Here is a 17,611-nt window from a genome sequence, read left to right as displayed (position 1 = left end):
AGATCAGCTTCACAGACTCGAGGTAGTCCTGTATGTTATCATGAGGACTTGTTTCCCTATTGAACGGATATATGGGTACTCCTCTCCAAGTGTCCCCTGTGGAGAGCATGACTGCCTACCCCATACCTCCTGCATATCATGATATGCAACCCAATGTTTATGCTCTTAAATGATGGTTTTAAAAAGCTGAGAAACTGGAAAGTAAGGCCTCTAATACCTTAACAGACGTGCCCCGTGATCAGTGATGATGTTGTGCAATGTTACAAACTATGCTTGCTTACATCTTACCCTTAGGCCAAAAAATTGCCTCGTTCTTGCTTTAGTTCTCCCTTTGCTCTTACCCTGATACAACATGAGAGTTGCACTGTGCATGCTTAACTTATGTGATAAGCGGACTGGGCCACTTTACAGCTAATTAAGAAATAATCACCAAACTAAAAATGTACGCTTTGGTGTGAATATCCACAAAAAAGCATTCCCAGATCTCTAATGTCTCTTAACTCCTAGATCTTAAGATAAACCAACTATTGCACCACACTGCCTCTCCACTTTGGACAGAAGCACTGTGATGCTGGCAGTGTGGTCTAATGGTTTGACATGTGAGTCACAGGGTACATTGCCACAATTACTACCATATTTTTTCCATGTAGAAGACTAGGTTCCCCCCCCCCTAAAAATAATGTCAAATATTAGGGAGTGTCATATACTCTGGGCCATCTCCCCCCATTTTCTTTAATTTGAGTCCCCCCAAACAGCGGGCATCTTATACATGGGGGCGTCTTATAGACAGAAAATACGGTATCTCTCCATGTGACTTACAGCACTGGGTTGCTGTTAGTATGATTCTTTCCAATATTTAATCCTTCTTCCTAGTGAACATTCTGAAGGTGTTCACTGTGTGGGAAGAGGTTCAGTGTCAGGCAGTGTGTATGTGTTTCAGTCTAGGGTGATTGTGAGGGGTGTGTGGGTGTTGTTTGGAGCAGTGTGTGTGGGGCTTTTAAGTGTGCAGTTTCAGTGTTTAGCGTTTCAGTGCAGGATGGGTGTGGAGGTCTCTGGATGGGGCAGGGATTGCGTGAGCGTTTTCATTTATGGAGTTATTTGTCTGGTTAAACAGATGGCATGCCACAGTTGCTGTCTCTCTACATGACCTAGTTAAATGGTGGTTGTGAGATGAAATACTAAAAGAAACTCACCGTTGTCAGACCTCCTGTAGAGACAGTTGAGTGTGGGATGGGATATTTGTGAAGGAGGTTTCAGTGTAAGGCAGCATATATGTGGTGTTCGCCATGGGGTAGGGCACATATTACATTGCCATATGGGGAAAACAGTGGGGTGGGTGCATGCATGGCTGTGGGGTTCATCGTCCCCCATTTTATTCATTTTGTGCATTTATATCCCACCTTTTTCTCCAAGGACACCAAGGTGGCACACATAGTTATTCCCATCCTCATTTACTTTCCATAGCAACCCTATGAGGTAGGTTAGTCTGAGAGGCAGTGACCAGCCTAAGGTCACCCAGTGAGCTTCATGATTGAGTGGGGATTTGAATCCTGGCCTCCCAAGTCCTAGTGCAATACTCTAACCACTATACCACACTGGCTCTCAAAGCCATATACCCCCAAAGGTTTGATGTCCCCCTGTGTTGCCACTGCATCACATGGTCACACGAGGTATGGTAGTTTTACAATGGGAGAGCGTGTGTTTTAATGGGGTGTGGTCTTCCATGAGTTTCTTAGGTTCTGTCAGGGGACCGCAGTACAGGGAGCCTCTGCCCATCCTCCACACCAGCACCTCGACCAGTGAGAGCAGCAGCAGCGGGTCAGGTGGGGGAAATGAGGAAGTTAGCGGGATGGAGCAGTTAAGGCTCAGCGATGTAGGAGAGCCCTTGCACCGCCCTGACCAACAGGTGGAGGGGAGCAGGCAGCCGCTTCTGTCGCCTGATTTAAGGCGCATGCTGAAACGTAAGGGCGGGGGCCAACGTTTTGGGGTTCCCAAGCTCTTATGCTGGACGCGTAACAGGAAGTGTCCACTCTCGGATTCTGTGAGTGACTGAGAGGTCATGTTCTTTGCCATCTTGGCACTGTAAATACTATGCACAATAAAACTTTTAAAGACAGAGCAGACTCGGACGTTGTTACTCAAGAGTAGCCGCAACAGCATCCTGACAGGTTCCATATGTGCCCATGGCCCCAAAAGGTTGACAAGCCCTTATTTAACCATTGTGTCGCACTATGATATTTCATAACTTAAATGAATACGTAACAGAGTGATTCGTAAACTTAAATAAATAACCACCCCTGCTAAATGTGTTATTCAGCTGAGAAGGACAGGTAGCTCTTAACCTTGGAAGTTTTTCAGAAACCCACAGTGCATGGCTGTCAAGAGAAACTAACATGGCTCTGGCACCTTTTCTTCTAGGTGGCTACAGTGTCAATGGAGGATCTGGGGAAAATACTTATGGTCGGAAGTCGTTGGGGCAAGAGCTGAGAGTTAACAATGTGACCAATTCTGATTTTACCAGTGTTCAGCATGGGAATCGTGCTTTAGTCACAAAAGACATGAGGAAAACACAGGGTAAGTGTTGTGTTGTCCTAGAGAAAAAGGGAATTTCTGTTTTTCTGGCAAAAAAATTCTTGTTGCTACAGTAGCACTAGGGTCACTGCCCAAAGTAAAGTAGAGCCCTATTAAATTTTTGCAAACTCAAAATCTCTAGCATTTTGTCATGATTACACTTTAGTTTGTATAAATTGGGTAAACTTTGTCTCTGAAAGTACTGCAAGAAGAGGCTTTTTCAGTGGTAAGAATGATCTCTAGTCAATTGTTGCAGGTTTGGATTTGCTTCAGGGCTAGAAATCTTGTAATAAAGTTACTGCAAGTTGTGAGGTAAAGATGAAGTAAGCCTATTGCGTATATGTTGCTCCTTGGTACGGTAATTGTTTATTTTATACTTTATACTTGGATAGAAGCATGCCCATGTGTAATATCTCAATTTTAGAGCGATCATTGTCTTACTCTGATGAGTCTCGACTGTCAAATCTTCTTCGGAGGATTACTCGGGAAGATGACAGAGACCGAAGACTGGCTACTGTAAAGCAAATGAAAGAATTCATTCAGCAACCAGAGAACAAACTGGTTAAGTATCTTCTGTTAGCAACATATTAATACTTTGTTTCTCATATGATCTCTCTTGGGGCAGGTTTCTGGGTTGTAGGGGCAAAGAATGAAGGTTTGTCAGCACTGTAATTGGTTGCAGGATAACTTTGGCTCCGAATACTCGCAACCCTGCATATAAGCTTGCCTCATTTACTATATCAAATCTGAAGGAGGGAGCCAGCTGACTGTCCCCACAACTTTGATTTTTGGAGAGCACTTGAAGTACTTAACTGGCCTTTCACCTTCCTTCCCTCCTTTGATAACGAGAACCTTCCCGGTTCATCCATGTCCCACAGATAGGAAGGAGTAGCAGCTTGCTTGCTTGCCAGAGGGAAGAAAGAATTTCTGGCCAGGTGACTTCCTTCATCCTGGTGTGACTGACTTTCCGTGGCAGTTGGAGGGAAGGATGTAAAGATCAGCTGTGCTACAGATAAATGAGGGAAAGGGACTGGTCTTGAGGGTCCCTTTTCCTTGTAGTAAGAAGTTGCACTGAGAATAATATACATCAGCTGGCAGGCAGTGGGAGGTGGGGGCTGTCTTTCCTTGGAATGGGGAGGGGGGGGACAGAGCAGTTTTCAAATACTCTCCAGTTTTTCAGGCAGTCAGTTTTCTCCAGAGGGAAATTAGTTTCCCTGTTTTCACGTAGTCACTCTTATGAATAATTAGTTCTAATCTGAGCCTCCTCAGGCTACTCTACAAATCTAATCAAATATTAGTTTAAAAGATCTCAAAATTGTTTGGCTTGAAGTTATTGATGTATTTCAATGATGTGTTAATACTTTAGCCTGGAGGGCTGGCTTCTGCTGAAACCAAGATGCCCAAGGACTAGCTTGTTGGGTCAGAGGCAGAATGGCTATGGTGATAATCTCTATTCATTGCCTTATGCCAAGATGATCTCAAGAAATAAGAAATAAAGTACATACCAATATAAAAAGAAATTAACTTTTATTTCTTAGTGACCATGTGCAAACCTTGACAGTTAAAAACCACCTCACACATCTGGTGCAGGCAGTGCTGTATGAGCTGCTGCTTCTGATCTATTAGGTACCCCATGTGGAATGAGAATCCTCTGTGACTTAGATAGGGAGGAGAGCCTAAATGGTATGGACAAGGCAAGAAAATATTGGGCTTCCTTCCTGGGTAACATCTATTTCAGAAGGGATGGGGTGGCACAATAACTTGGATTATGGGCCATCAGTTGACTATTGTTGATTTGATTAACAATGTTTCATCACAATTGGTAATATAATTGTATCTGGCAGCTATATTTGATCAAAGCAAATTTAACTATATACCACGAATCTTGTGGTTAATGCAATTTGCTTGGACTATTTTCCAATAGCTTGGTTTTATATTTGTATATCTAAAGCTGTTTAGGGAAGCTTTTAATGTTTGATGGACTACTGTATTTTAATATTTTGTTGGAAGCTGCCCAGAGTGGCTGGGGAAACCCAGCCAGATGGGCGGGGTATAAATAAATAAAAATTATTATTATTATTATTATTATTATTATTATTATTATTATTATTGAGGTGTTGTGCATAAGTTCAGATAGACTTGCACTGAAACTTAAGAAAAATGGGACATGGTTGCATCCAGTTGCTAATATTAACAGAAGGTGTTAAAAATGACCTGTAAGTGAAACAATGACTGCTTGCACTGCACATTTTTCATCACAGTCTTCATGGATATCATGAAGGTTGTTTTTAGTGTATCTAATGTATGCTTTGTAGAATAAGCACTATTGCACTCAGCTTCCGGAGTAAAGCAGGCACATCAGTGCTACGAACAACTAGGAATGATACACAGAAGCACTTTGGGGGGAGGGGGGATGACAAAAATAGGACGGCAAGCAGTGGCGTTTATCTTTCAAATGACAGAACAATCTGAATTTAAATTACAATAGCAATTATTTTAAAATGTGTATATGTTTGCTATTGCAGGTGCTTGTTAAACAACTGGATAATATCTTGACTGCCATACATGATGTACTTAATGAAAGGTAAGTTGGACTTGTGCATTCCTGAAGTTAGTGTATTTGTGGCCAGCAAGCCAGGTAACACCTTCAACCTGGAAGCTGCTGCAGGAGGGACAAAGCACAGTTAATATAAAAGGGAAACAAGCAGTATCCTGCTTACTTTTGACCAGCCTAGCCCAAATGTCTCATGATTACTTTTGGAAATCAATAACTGAATTCTTAGTTTGACATCAGTGGGAGCATACTATGTTGTGAACCTGTTGCGAGGCCAAGACAGACATCAACAATTCGTTCAGGATTGATGCAAGCTTAGCACTCCTGAAGCAATTAAGAAGAATTGATTTGGATTTGGTATTGCCCCAGTATTGAGGCAGATGTATGGCACCTCTGATTTACTTTGGAGATTGGCTTGAATTCTAGGAAGTGTACTTCATTGCATGTTTCCTCTGGGGTCAAACCTCAGTGACTGCTTTGCGGAGTATGCTATCCATTATTGACCCCTAGTTATTGCGGGTTGGGTTCAGAGTGAGCTAAGAAGTGTGTGTCACAGGTATATATTTGCATATCTATTTGCTGATAGGTCCAGGCAAAACAAAACAGGGGCAGAGCTGAGTCTTATGGAGACCAGTGAAATCCCATGGAACATGCAGAATCTCAGTAACTGCTCCTGCTAGACATAGTAGTTCCTGGGCTGATTTAGAATGGGAACTGTGGCAAGAATTTCTGACCTGCTGAGATAGGGGAGAGCAGAAGGTAAAGGAACCACACATTGAACCACACACAGCACTTCAGTGTATAGAGTCCATAGAAGACAACTTTCCATGCTCCTGCTCCTTAACTGATTCTTGCTTGTATGTTGGTACCCCACAACCCCGGGAAATATGCTACCAATATGCTGGCAGGTATCCATGAATAAGTAGATTTGTGTGAACAGAAATACTTGGGAATTGTGAATGTTCATCTGTATGAATGACGTTTTGATTTCTGTGTGAGAGAGTCTTTGTGCTTATAGATGAGGGGAAAGCACAGGACAGAAGGGAAGAGGAGACATTTCACCCCTTTTGCAAATGCCTTCAACATGCTTACTCTTCAGGTTACCACCTGTGAGTTGGATGGAAAGAGAGGGGAAGTGGAAGGAATTGACAGCAAACCATGTGTTTCCACATTAATGGAAAGTGCTAACCAGATCATAGCCATTTATTCAAGTCTTTATTGTCATCATTTGCTAAATGTCTACTTTTCATGTCTGAAAATCCTTACCACTACTTTTTCTTTTTTCATAAATGCAGTAGCAAATTGCTTCAAGAACTCAGACAGGAGGGAGCTTGCTGTCTTGGACTTCTTTGTGCTTCTCTGAGCTATGAAGCAGAGAAGATCTTTAAATGGATTTTTAGTAAATTTAGCTCATCCACTAAAGATGAAGTTAAACTTCTTTATTTGTGTGCAACTTACAAAGCATTGGAGACTGTGGGAGAGAAGAAAGCATTTTCATCTGTAATGCAAGTAAGAACAAAAGTTAAATTGGAGCATTTTGGCTTTTCAGATACTGAATCATTTTCTGAAATGAAGAAGCTGAAATTTAAGCAGGCTAGCATATTAGTATATTAAAGCTTCATTTTAGATATTGGGCATAATAAACAGTTTCAGAACTTCTGTGTACCTGAAATCCATAAGTGTTGAAATGTAAATTTGATGCATATTTTAATGTGCATTTTATAATGTATATTTTTAAAACTGTTGATTTTATTTTTAATATATATTTAATGTAAATTGAATACAGGTTTTGATGATTAAGCAGCTTATGAATCTTGTTAAATAAATAAATAAATAAATGTGCTGTAGTAATCTGTTATAACTGATTGGTCTCCTAGCTCAGTGTCATAACTTTTCACTGCTAGAACCTGCCTGCCAACAGAATTTTAAACCAATTGTGGAATGCTCCAAGCCTATTGAGACTACTTTCTGATCTTAGGGCATCTCCTTAAAGGTGCACGGTGTCCACATTTCTGTTTAACCATGAATTAAAATTACTAGAGTTGATTAGTGTCTGGAAATGGTGGTAGAAAAACTGATATGATGGGCAGGAATTATTCATTGGTAGAGACTGAAATTGAGAATTGGGGTAAGATGAAGGGGCAAGTGGGTTATATAAAATGAGTGGAAAAATCTAATAGTAGGAGCAACCCTTGGTGTTCTCTCAGTGGGCATGAGGTTCATTAGAACCAGTATCCATCTTGCCAGTCCATCCAGACCTCTCTCTCCACCCCTGTAAAGCATGTGTCCAACATAGGTTAAGAACCAAAGCAGTGCTACTCAGAAGCAGTTCTACTACTTCATCAGCATGCATTTCTACATGTTGTTGACAAGATAGATTATTTAAATAGTAGTTATTAGTGCACTTCTGTAAACAGTGTGGTTGTTTTCTTAATAGCCTGAATAGTTTTTGTTCAATATGGGTTTTTTGGGTGCGCACTTTTTTTTCTTGAAGCTCGTGATGACTAGCCTGCAGTCTATCCTTGAGAACGTGGATACACCAGAATTGCTGTGTAAATGTGTCAAGTGCATCCTCCTTGTGTCCCGATGTTACCCTCACATTTTCAGCACTAACTTTAGGGTGAGCACCTTTGCTTCTCTTTCTTGGTTTTAGATCGGTATTGACACATGTGCTACAGGTGGATTAATTTTTCTGTATTGCTTTCCAAGGACACTGTTGACATATTAGTTGGGTGGCATATTGATCACACTCAGAAACCTTCTCTGACACAGCAAGTGTCTGGTAAGTCTTAAAAAATAAAATTTCATGTGATGACCTTAATAAATGTTCTTGGCTTCCTTCTGGAAGGCGAAGTGTTATTACTAGTGTATACTTCACTTTGCTTATTTTGGGATGAGGAAATAGTATTAGTCACAGGGATTCAGTTAAAACATGAATCTCTGGGCTTGTGGGAATTTTGAGAAAGTGCTGTTGGTATCACTGTCTTTGTTTGCTTCTCTCCGCCCGCCCCCTCCACTCCCTGGTCAGTCTCCTTCATTTCCTCCTCACCGCAGCAGGCAGACACACACACACACACACACACACACACACACACACACACACACACACACCATGATTTTACACAGGGTCACCACAAAATCACCATCAAATTAAAGCTTAACTGTGACAGACCTTACAGTAAAAATCATAAATCCGGTTCTTGCCTTCACAACAAACATTGATCTGAGCTGCAGATCCTCATGGATCTTCATGATTGACAACAAAGCCACAAGGTGACCTATGATTTAATGCTAGTTTTGAAGGGATTTATTGTAAATAATAATAATAATAATAATAATAATAATAATAATAATAATAATAATAATAAATAATAAGGATACATGTTTTTGTTCCATGTCAGTGCTGGAAAGCACCAGAACTGTGTTGTTGTTGTTTTTTTAGTTTAGTTAATGGAAGATGGAAGTGATCTGTGGTGGGGAACCCGTGAAAAAATTGTGTAACTTCAAGAGAATCTGCTTTACTGGATCCATTGTGTCAATGTGTGCATGTGTGCTTTTCTCCTCTCTCTTTCTCCTGACATTTGTGGCAAGCCCCCCCCCCCCGGTTTTATTTCCCATTTCCCAGAGTATTCAGTTTTCGCTTCTGCCCTCTTTTTCACTCTGCTTTCTGTACAACTGCTCAGGGCATGATCAGAGCCTTGAAAAGCTCATAAAACTGAAAGAGGAAGTAGGGGAGAATAGCACTCCTCTTTTCATTTTTAGGTGCTGTTGAAGGCGTCACTCCTTCAACTTCCTCCTTCAGCTCTGTATGCTTTTCAAAGCAGGAAAGGTAACTACTCTCCCCACTTCTTGATGAAGGGTGCAACGTGTATATGGTGAGCATGGTTTTGTGTGCACTAAGAGAGCTCCTCAGGGGCACGACATTGGGAGCCCCAGTGTTAAAAGGAATGTCTGGCTTTCCTAAAGTTGAACATTTTTATCAGAATCAACTTTTTGAAAAATATAATAATAAAATAAAATAAAATAAAATAAAATAGTGGCATCATACCATGGGAAGATGATCTGATTTTCCCAGAGGTCTAAAGCTGGCTTTCTATCAAAATTGTAACTTGGTTTAATTCATACCTATACAAGGACCAATAACTGAACTTGGGGCAAGGGCAGAGTTAATAAGGTGTTCTTTTGCACATTCCCATTTCTTGCAAATACGTTAACAATGAACAAGCTTGGATTGTTACCAAATGGTGGCATTCACATACAAGAGGGAGATACCTGTAGGCTCAGAGGAATTCAAAGTTTGCAGAAGTAATGGAATGGAGTATCCTGGAAAATGGCATAGGTGGCTGGAACCCTGTCCAGGAGCATTTCATATTGCAAGTGTTGCCGTCCTCCCCCAATTGCATATGAGAAAGCTTCCTGTCCTCTCTCCCACCCGCATTTCATATATAAGACATATTCATGTTGCAACTATTTTGCTTTTTTGTTGTTGTTCATTTCATTGAGGATGTAGTTTTGTGGAGAGCTCTCTGAAGTAGTGGCCGATCTTTTCCTATTTTTTAGTAGTATGCACCCCACCCCATAAAATACCATGAAGTTGCAATGTGTCAGTAATTGTGCAGCTCCCTCAGTAGGCTCTTTCTTTTTTAATGGAATGCTGGATTCTGATAAAGCCTTCCTTCATTAATCCGATAGCCCTGAATTTATTCAGTGTTGTGTCCCTTATTGCAGATGCCCCGTGTCCCGAGCATACCCAGCCCCAATGAAGACAAAGTGTTTGAAAGTTTAGTTTTTTATTGGCAAAGCACTTGATTGCACGAGCTTCTAAGGTGTAAGCCCCTCCTTGACCTTGGAGACAGTGGCAGAGGGGACAGAGGAGATTCTAACAGCCCAGCGCTCTCTGGGACTGTCGCTTCCACCTGTGCACCTTCCTGCAACTCTTTCCCCTCCTCTTCTCCTCTTGTCTCTGTCTGCCTGGACTTTCTCTCCCTCCTTCTCCTGGCTCCTCCCCCCCCCCTACAAATGGTTGGCTTACTTCCCCTGGATCATCTTCCTGTCCCCACCCTACCCCGCCTCCTCTGCCCACCCCTCAGACTCTTGCTTGTCCCTGACACCCTGCTACAAAATGTCCTTTCTTTCAGAATGTAGTTACCTGGCAACCTCATTCAATTCTGTAAAGTTGCTTTTAATTATGAAATGAAAGATATTTTATTTAATTTCTCAGTATTGAGTCACATCCACACCATGGCTTTAAAGCAGGCACACCCAAACTTTGGCCCTCCAGATGTTTTGGACTACAATTCCCATCAGCCCTGACCACTGGTCCTGTTAGCTAGGGATCGTGGGCGTTGTAGGCCAAAACATCTGGAGGGCCACAGTTTGGGGATGCCTGCTTTAAAGCATGTGGCTTTGCCCAAGGAATCCCGGGAACCTTAAGTTTATCCATCACAGAGCTACAATTATTAGCATTTTAAAAGAACTATAGTTCACAGGATTCTTTTGGGAAAAGCAATATGCTTTATGAATTTATGGTATGGGTGTGGCTTTCATTAGGCAGAATTTGGCCACAAATGTTCTCTGTTGACTATGCCTGGCTTATGCATTCTTCTAAATGTGTCATCATGCTCTATTTTGATTTTCCTGATAAATGTAACTGATGTTATAAAATTACCACTGTGTAGTATTTATTAGAGCTGGTGGTTTGTTGTGGGTATACTTCAATTTTAGGTGACTTTGTTTCTGAGTAAACCAAGTGTACTTTTGATCATAACTTTGTTTTTATTGGTTTGGCACTTTGTACAGGGTGGTTACAGAGCCTCGAACCATTTTGGGTAGCTGACCTTGCATTTTCTACCACACTTCTTGGTCAGTTTCTAGAGGATATGGAAGCGTATGCTGAGGTAATAAACTGTTGGTCTTGATAAGTGTTTAAAAGGGAACAGGATATTGGGTATTGTTGTGTCTTCCCTTGCATATAAACAATAGGCAAAATAGATCGGCACACTTTAAAAGCATTGTAAGGGTCAGAGGAAACCTATTTGAATATATGATCTTCAGTTTTCACTCAAAGCTCATTTTCGGGGTGTCCTATATTGCAAGAGATGGTGTTATAAAGGGTTGGTGCTACCATAGTGAAGGCCTACTTCCAAAAAATCATCAGACAGCTGACCAAAGATAGTAGAAGCAAGGCCATTTTTGAAGGTCTTAAGATTTAACAGCTAAGCATCATAGCTGCCAAATTCTGCACTAACTGTACCTTCTGGAATATGCTTATGTTAGCATAGAGATACAGTATCTTGCACTGTGGGGTTAGAATACACAAAGCTTGCAGTTGTGAATTTGCATTGGGTATATGCTAACTACATTTCTTCATGTAGGACCTTGGCCATGTGGCTTCTGGAGAATCGGTAGATGAAGATATTCCTCCTCCGAGTGTTTCACTGCCCAAACTGGCAGCACTACTTCGAGTTTTCAGTACCGTGGTGAGGAGTATTGGAGAACGATTCAGTCCCATTAGAGGGCCACCAATTACTGAAGCATACGTAACTGATGTAAGGCTTCCTGTCTTTCATGTTGCATACCTAAAAACCCTTTGTGGCAGTGAGCCCCAAATTGAATAGGAATCTGATAAGCTTGTTGCCTCTTCTCCTTAATTGTTGTCACTCATCAGTTGACATACTGGGTGCTCCCTCCAACCTTTCTGTTGGAAACATGCCTGCACCACAGATGTGTAATTCCAGAGCATCAAATGTCACTGGATTAAAACTCACTGTTCCAGACTTAGTTTCAATCAGCAGAAAAGGACCTATGCAGAATACCTCTGTGGGACACATTCCAGCCAAAATTAACCGTCTTCAAGCCCTGTTTATAGGATGAGGATGTGCTTATATATTTTCTGTTCAAACCTCTGGAAGATGCAGTTGTGCTTGACTTTTGCATTGTGCCCTGTGTGCTGTCTGTTCTTATGCCACCAGACTTTAAAATCATTTTCCATTTTGATGTGCAGTAGTGGTTATTAGTATTTTCTGGTGAAAGCGTGTGACTGGAATGACTCCAGATGGTTGTGCAATTTTAGCCTCAGAGGAACAGGACAGCACTCACCTTTCAGTTAATTGTATATCTTTTCCCCTCTGTTTTCAGGTTTTGTACAGAGTAATGAGGTGTGTGACAGCAGCAAACCAAGTCTTCTTTTCTGAGGCTGTATTGACAGCTGCCAATGAGTGTGTCGGTGTCCTGCTTGGTAGTCTGGATCCCAGTATGACTATACACTGTGACATGGTCATCACTTATGGATTAGATCAGCTGGAAAATTGTCAGACTTGTGGTACTGATTACATCATCTCGGTGTTGAACTTACTGATGCTGGTACATACAGTTCTCATAATATCTCACTTTAATTGTTGGTTTTTGTTCGTTCATTTGACAATTTAAGATTATGAGTGATTGAACAGAGTGGTCAGGGAGACCATTCTCTAGCTTGATTTTGGTTTCTAGAAAATGTTTATGGTCTTGAGCAAATCACTGCTTTTCCAGTCCCACCTCTCCATCTTTAAATGAGGAGAAAGGTGATTTACCTAATAGAGTTGTTTGGAGGGATGGGTAAAGGTAAAGGGACCCCTGACTGTTAAGTCCAGTCATGGACGACTCTGGGGTTGCAGTGCTCATCTCACTTTACTGGCCAAGGGAACCGGTGTTTGTCCGCAGACAGTTTTTCCGGCTTGTGGCCAGCATGACTAAGTCGCTTCTGGCGCAACGGAACACAGAAACCAGAGAAGCGCACGGAAACTCCATTTACCTTCCTACCAGAGCAGTACCTATTTATCTACTTGCACTTTGACGTGCTTTCGAACTGCTAGGTTGGCAGGAGCTGGGACCGAGCAACGGGAACTCACCCCATTGCAGGGATTCAAACCGCTGACCTTCTGATCGGCAAGCCCTAGGCGTCCCGGGTTTGGAACGATAGGAAGGGTTTAATAGCATTTTAAGGATTTAAGTACTTTGTAAATTATGGGATCACTTCTTAATGTCTGTACAGTCATACCTTGGTTTAAGTACGCTTCAGTTTGAGTACTTTCAGTTGTAAGTACTCCGCAGACCCGTCTGGAACGGATTAATCCACTTTCCATTACTATCAATAGGAAAGTTCGCTTCGGGTTAAGTACGCTTCAGGTTAAGTACAGACTTCTGGAACCAATTGTGTACTTAAACCGAGGTACTGCTGTATTTTTAAAAGCTTACAATTTCTGCCTGTCAAAATGTTGATGCTTGTTCTAAATATTGGCTCTGGTGCTAGCAGCGATTGTGGGATTATATCATTCCATATCCTTTACCTAACCAGGTGGCATTGATTAACGAATGGCTTAAATCCTCCTGATAGGCAAGGAATCATGTGACTAAGCTTTTGTCCATGGCTCTTTAGGGGATAGGTAGGTGCCTTTGGGAATCTGTTTGTTTCCTGTCTGAATTTTTCTGGTCTCATAAGCTGCACTTCTGGTATGCCTCAGATTTCTGTTGTCTGTCATAGTTGTGGCACCCTGGGCAGACCAGATACTAAAGCTTAGTATGATTCCTTGCTTCTCCTTGGTGGAGGGAGGATTTAAGACATTTGCTTTTGGATGCCTTGTTCACCCCAAGAGAGAAACCACCTTCACAATAAATACCCTGTGTACCTTTCTTAGTTGCCAGTGGAAAGAAGAAATCTTAAATTGCCATTGGCTAAACATCTCAGCAAGCTATCAATGTTTTTCAAAATATATATTTGACTTAAAGTGAAGATTTGAGAAGTAAAAGTGTAATGCCAAGTCTTCTTCTCTGTCTAGATTGTTGAACAAATAAATACAAAACTTCCATCATCATTTATAGAGAAATTGTTTATACCGGAATCAAAATTGCTTGTACTCCGCTACCATAAGGAAAAAGAGGTAAGCAATAAATGGTTACCTTCATGCCACAATTGTTTAGATGCACTTTTAGATTTTGCATTTTGATGTTAATTTCTAAATTAAAAGAAAGCACATATGTACATGCCCTTTAATTTTACAGCTGACCAGTGTGAGTAAGCTGTTCTGCATGGTTAGTAGCTAAATTCATGCATCATGCCCAATTGGTTTGCAGTGCTGCTTGAATTGACAAAGCATAACTGTGGCTGTTGCTCAATCTCTGGAGGCTGTTGTGCCTAGAAACAGGAGTGGACTTAAGAAACCAAGTGCTAAGAGAATGGGAAATGAAGCAGCTCTAGAGCATGTTTGGCATATTGAGCTGTTGTACTTGACAAGGCTCTTACAGGAGTTTTGTACAAAGGCTACAATATGCTTGGAGCACGCTTTGGCGAAACAACTTCTTTTATTTTTAGGAGGATGGAAAACATTTTTGCTTGGTCTTGATTTTATTTGGTTGTTTCTGTGCTAGATATGAATGACACTACTCATCCCCTCCCTCTGCATCTCTATAACACACAGCTTGCATCATTTGATAGATCTCCCCTGACACTCTGCAGAGGCTTTTTGGGGTGAGGGTGGTGATGCGTTGCGGCGTGGAAGAGGTGATCAAAAAGACTGTCTGCCTTTTTGCGTAAAATTGGATACATCCCATAATTGACACTCTTGCCGTGGTCCATAGGCAGTTGGTGAGCCTTCTCATTAATGAGGCTATGAATCAGTCCCGTATAAACCATGAACAAATTTTATGAAATAAATAAATAATGTTTTAGTACTTTAACTTTTGTATGTTTTAAAGTATAGTTGTGATTTTTTTTCTTGATTTCACTGTTTTAATTTTTTGTAAACCACTTTGAGGTTTTTTTTTAACAAGCTGTGTATAAATTTTATGAGTTGAATAAATAAATATTTCCATCCATGATTGCTTATCAAGGGTTTTATGTAAGGGTGATATCCAACTTTAGCTATACACAGAGTAGACACACTGAAATCAATGAACTTAAGTCCACTTGCTTCAGGGGGCCTGCTCTGAGTTAACTGGATGTTCTCTTTATGCCTTTCGGCAGAGCATGTTGAAACTGCAAGTGTGGGCATTCACTTCCAATAACAAAGACTCTTTCAGCTTTGATTATAGTAATTGTGGTTGTTCTAAGGAAACATATTTTGTTTATTACTATTTTTGTTGTTTAAAAAACACTGCTAAACTACTCTTCATCCATGCTGATGCCAAGAGCAGCATACAGTAGACATGGATAAAAATTAAAACATGCCGCAAAGAGCAGTACAGTAAAAACAATCAACTATCATAAAATTAGAGGCAAGTAAAATAAAGTTTAAGAACAGACTAAATTGCCAGATTTATTTTATACCAGTACCATACGTACTTACCTTCAACTGTGTTAATGATTGTGAAGAGTGGACAAGCTACAGAAAATGTGTAATATGCAGCTCCAAACCTTTGTGACATGCTGAATTTCTCTTGTTTCTCAAGGTGGTTGCAGCAGCACATGCAGTGTATCAAGCAGTACTAAGCTTAAAGAACATTCCGGTTTTGGAAACAGCCTACAGGTTGATTCTTGGGGAAATGGCATGTGCCTTGAACAGTCTTCTTTGCAGTCTGCAGCTTCCAGAGGCTTGTTCTGAAATTCAACATGATGCTTTCAAGAACCATATTTTTGATGTAGCGAATGCAAAATTTGTTGTTATATTCGACCTTAGTGCTCTGACTACAATAGGAAATGCAAAAAACTCATTGATTGGAGTGAGTATGTTCTACAGTATAAATGTGAATGGCAATTATAAGTGCTTACATCTTAGTGGCTGTTTTAAATTTAAAATCTGGTATAGTATATATTGTCATGTCATTCACTGTGCTACATTGAAGGACAACCACACATTTTTACTTGGGTGGGGAAATCCTTCCTGGGTTAGAATGGTTTAACAATCAAGTTAACTCTGCTGTAGGAAACCTTAGCCCAGGCATCCCCAAACTTCGGCCCTCCAGATGTTTTGGACTACAGTTCCCATCTTCTCCGGCCACTGGTCCTGATGGCTAGGGATCATGGGAGTTGTAGGCCAAAACATCTGGAGGGCCGCAGTTTGGGGTTGCCTGCCTTAGCCCATCCAGATGCTGCTGAACTGCAACTTCCATCAGCCCCAACAATCATGTCCAGTGGTCAGGGACTATGGGAGTTTTATTTCAGCATCATCAGGAGGGCCAGAGGTTCCCCATGGTCACTTTAACTAATTAAGTAGGCATTATCTTTGCTTTATTAGCTGCAACACAGGGTCGTATGTAAGTACACAGGAACACACAATTGTCTGTTTTCCCTCTCAATGCTGCCGCATATGAAGAGAGAGTTCAAACACTAGCTGAAGTCACTTTGCTCTTTTCTGAATAAAACAATTTAAGATCACTTTATGGTCATTTCAGTTGTAGAAAATGTCCACAATCTCCTGTCCCATCCCGTTTTGTCCTTGTATCACACTTTACAAGAAAACTTTATTGCTTAGCTGTTAGTTTACTACTAGTTTTGTGATTAGGTAGCAGTTTTGAGAAGACATAGTCATGCTTTTTTAAAAAAACAACAACAACAACAACAATGCTGAATGAATATAGGACTGACAGCAATGTAATTTTCATAAATACTTTGTTCTTTACTATTGCTTGCTTTGGCAGATGTGGGCTCTATCTCCAACGGTGTTTGCATTGCTGAGCAAGAATTTGATGGTTGTGCATGGTGACATAGCAGTTCACTTTCCTGCAGTCCAGTATGCAGTGCTCTACACCCTCTATTCCCATTGCACCAGGTGTGAAGGCATTCATTCCATAATGTAAATGATAAAATAGTGATCAGTTCAGGGACCAATTGCACTTGGTTGTTTTAGCTGAACAATGGAAGGTATTGTTAATACCTTATCAGTGTACTGTGTACAACATAATAGGTGTTATTGTACGATCTCCATTCTTTTTAATGGGCGCCCCTTCACAAACCACAGTCAGATAATGGTGGCTGCGTTAGAAGATGCCTGTTGTATTGTACTTTTCTTTTCATGAGTGATAGTGAAACCTTTGCTCTTGGCTGAGATAATTTCTTAAAATGCTTTAAAAAATCAGAAAGCTAGGAGAGTAGAATGGGCAGTATGGAGTGTTCCTAGTGAGTCTATTTAAGAGAGAAAGAGAAGTGAGAGGATTGGTTACTGGGACTAAAAACTTTTTCTAGTTGCAAGAGAACCCTAGATTGGCAAGATGGGAAGTCTGAATGAGAAGCGATTCTAGGAGGCAGTGGGGTGGGTTTTTTTTAACATTATGGAGCTGCAGCAACATGTGACTTTAACCCTGTGTGTGGTCACCAAATAGTAAACATTTAACTTTGTGTTGATCTCCAGGCATGACCATTTCATATCTAGCAGCCTCAGCTCTTCATCTCCTTCCTTATTTGATGGGGCTGTTATTAGCACTGTAACTACAGCTACAAAGAAACATTTCTCCATAATACTAAATCTCCTGGGACTTTTACTTAAGAAGGATAACCTTACGCATGATACCAGG

General features: G+C 40.9%; 1 protein-coding gene across 1 annotated transcript in view; it reads left to right on the top strand.

Annotated features, from left to right (window-relative positions):
* SMG1 (SMG1 nonsense mediated mRNA decay associated PI3K related kinase) overlaps positions 1–17,611 on the top strand; it is a 72,154-nt gene that overhangs the window by 10,527 nt on the left and 44,016 nt on the right. Inside the window, exons 3-15 of the mRNA XM_035130581.3 lie at positions 2,419–2,574; positions 2,996–3,132; positions 5,097–5,155; positions 6,421–6,634; positions 7,620–7,745; positions 7,835–7,907; positions 10,925–11,022; positions 11,500–11,673; positions 12,263–12,487; positions 13,942–14,043; positions 15,551–15,820; positions 16,739–16,869; positions 17,449–17,610. Coding sequence (XP_034986472.1) covers positions 2,419–2,574; positions 2,996–3,132; positions 5,097–5,155; positions 6,421–6,634; positions 7,620–7,745; positions 7,835–7,907; positions 10,925–11,022; positions 11,500–11,673; positions 12,263–12,487; positions 13,942–14,043; positions 15,551–15,820; positions 16,739–16,869; positions 17,449–17,610 — 1,927 coding nt within the window. The remainder of the gene's footprint in view (positions 1–2,418; positions 2,575–2,995; positions 3,133–5,096; positions 5,156–6,420; positions 6,635–7,619; positions 7,746–7,834; positions 7,908–10,924; positions 11,023–11,499; positions 11,674–12,262; positions 12,488–13,941; positions 14,044–15,550; positions 15,821–16,738; positions 16,870–17,448; position 17,611) is intronic.

This window comes from Zootoca vivipara, chromosome 13 (assembly GCF_965207765.1).
Source record: "Zootoca vivipara chromosome 13, rZooViv2.hap1.1, whole genome shotgun sequence".
NCBI classification, from domain to species: Eukaryota; Metazoa; Chordata; class Lepidosauria; order Squamata; family Lacertidae; genus Zootoca; species Zootoca vivipara.
Note: the sequence above shows the minus strand (reverse complement) of the source record. Positions and strands in the feature narration are given on the sequence as shown.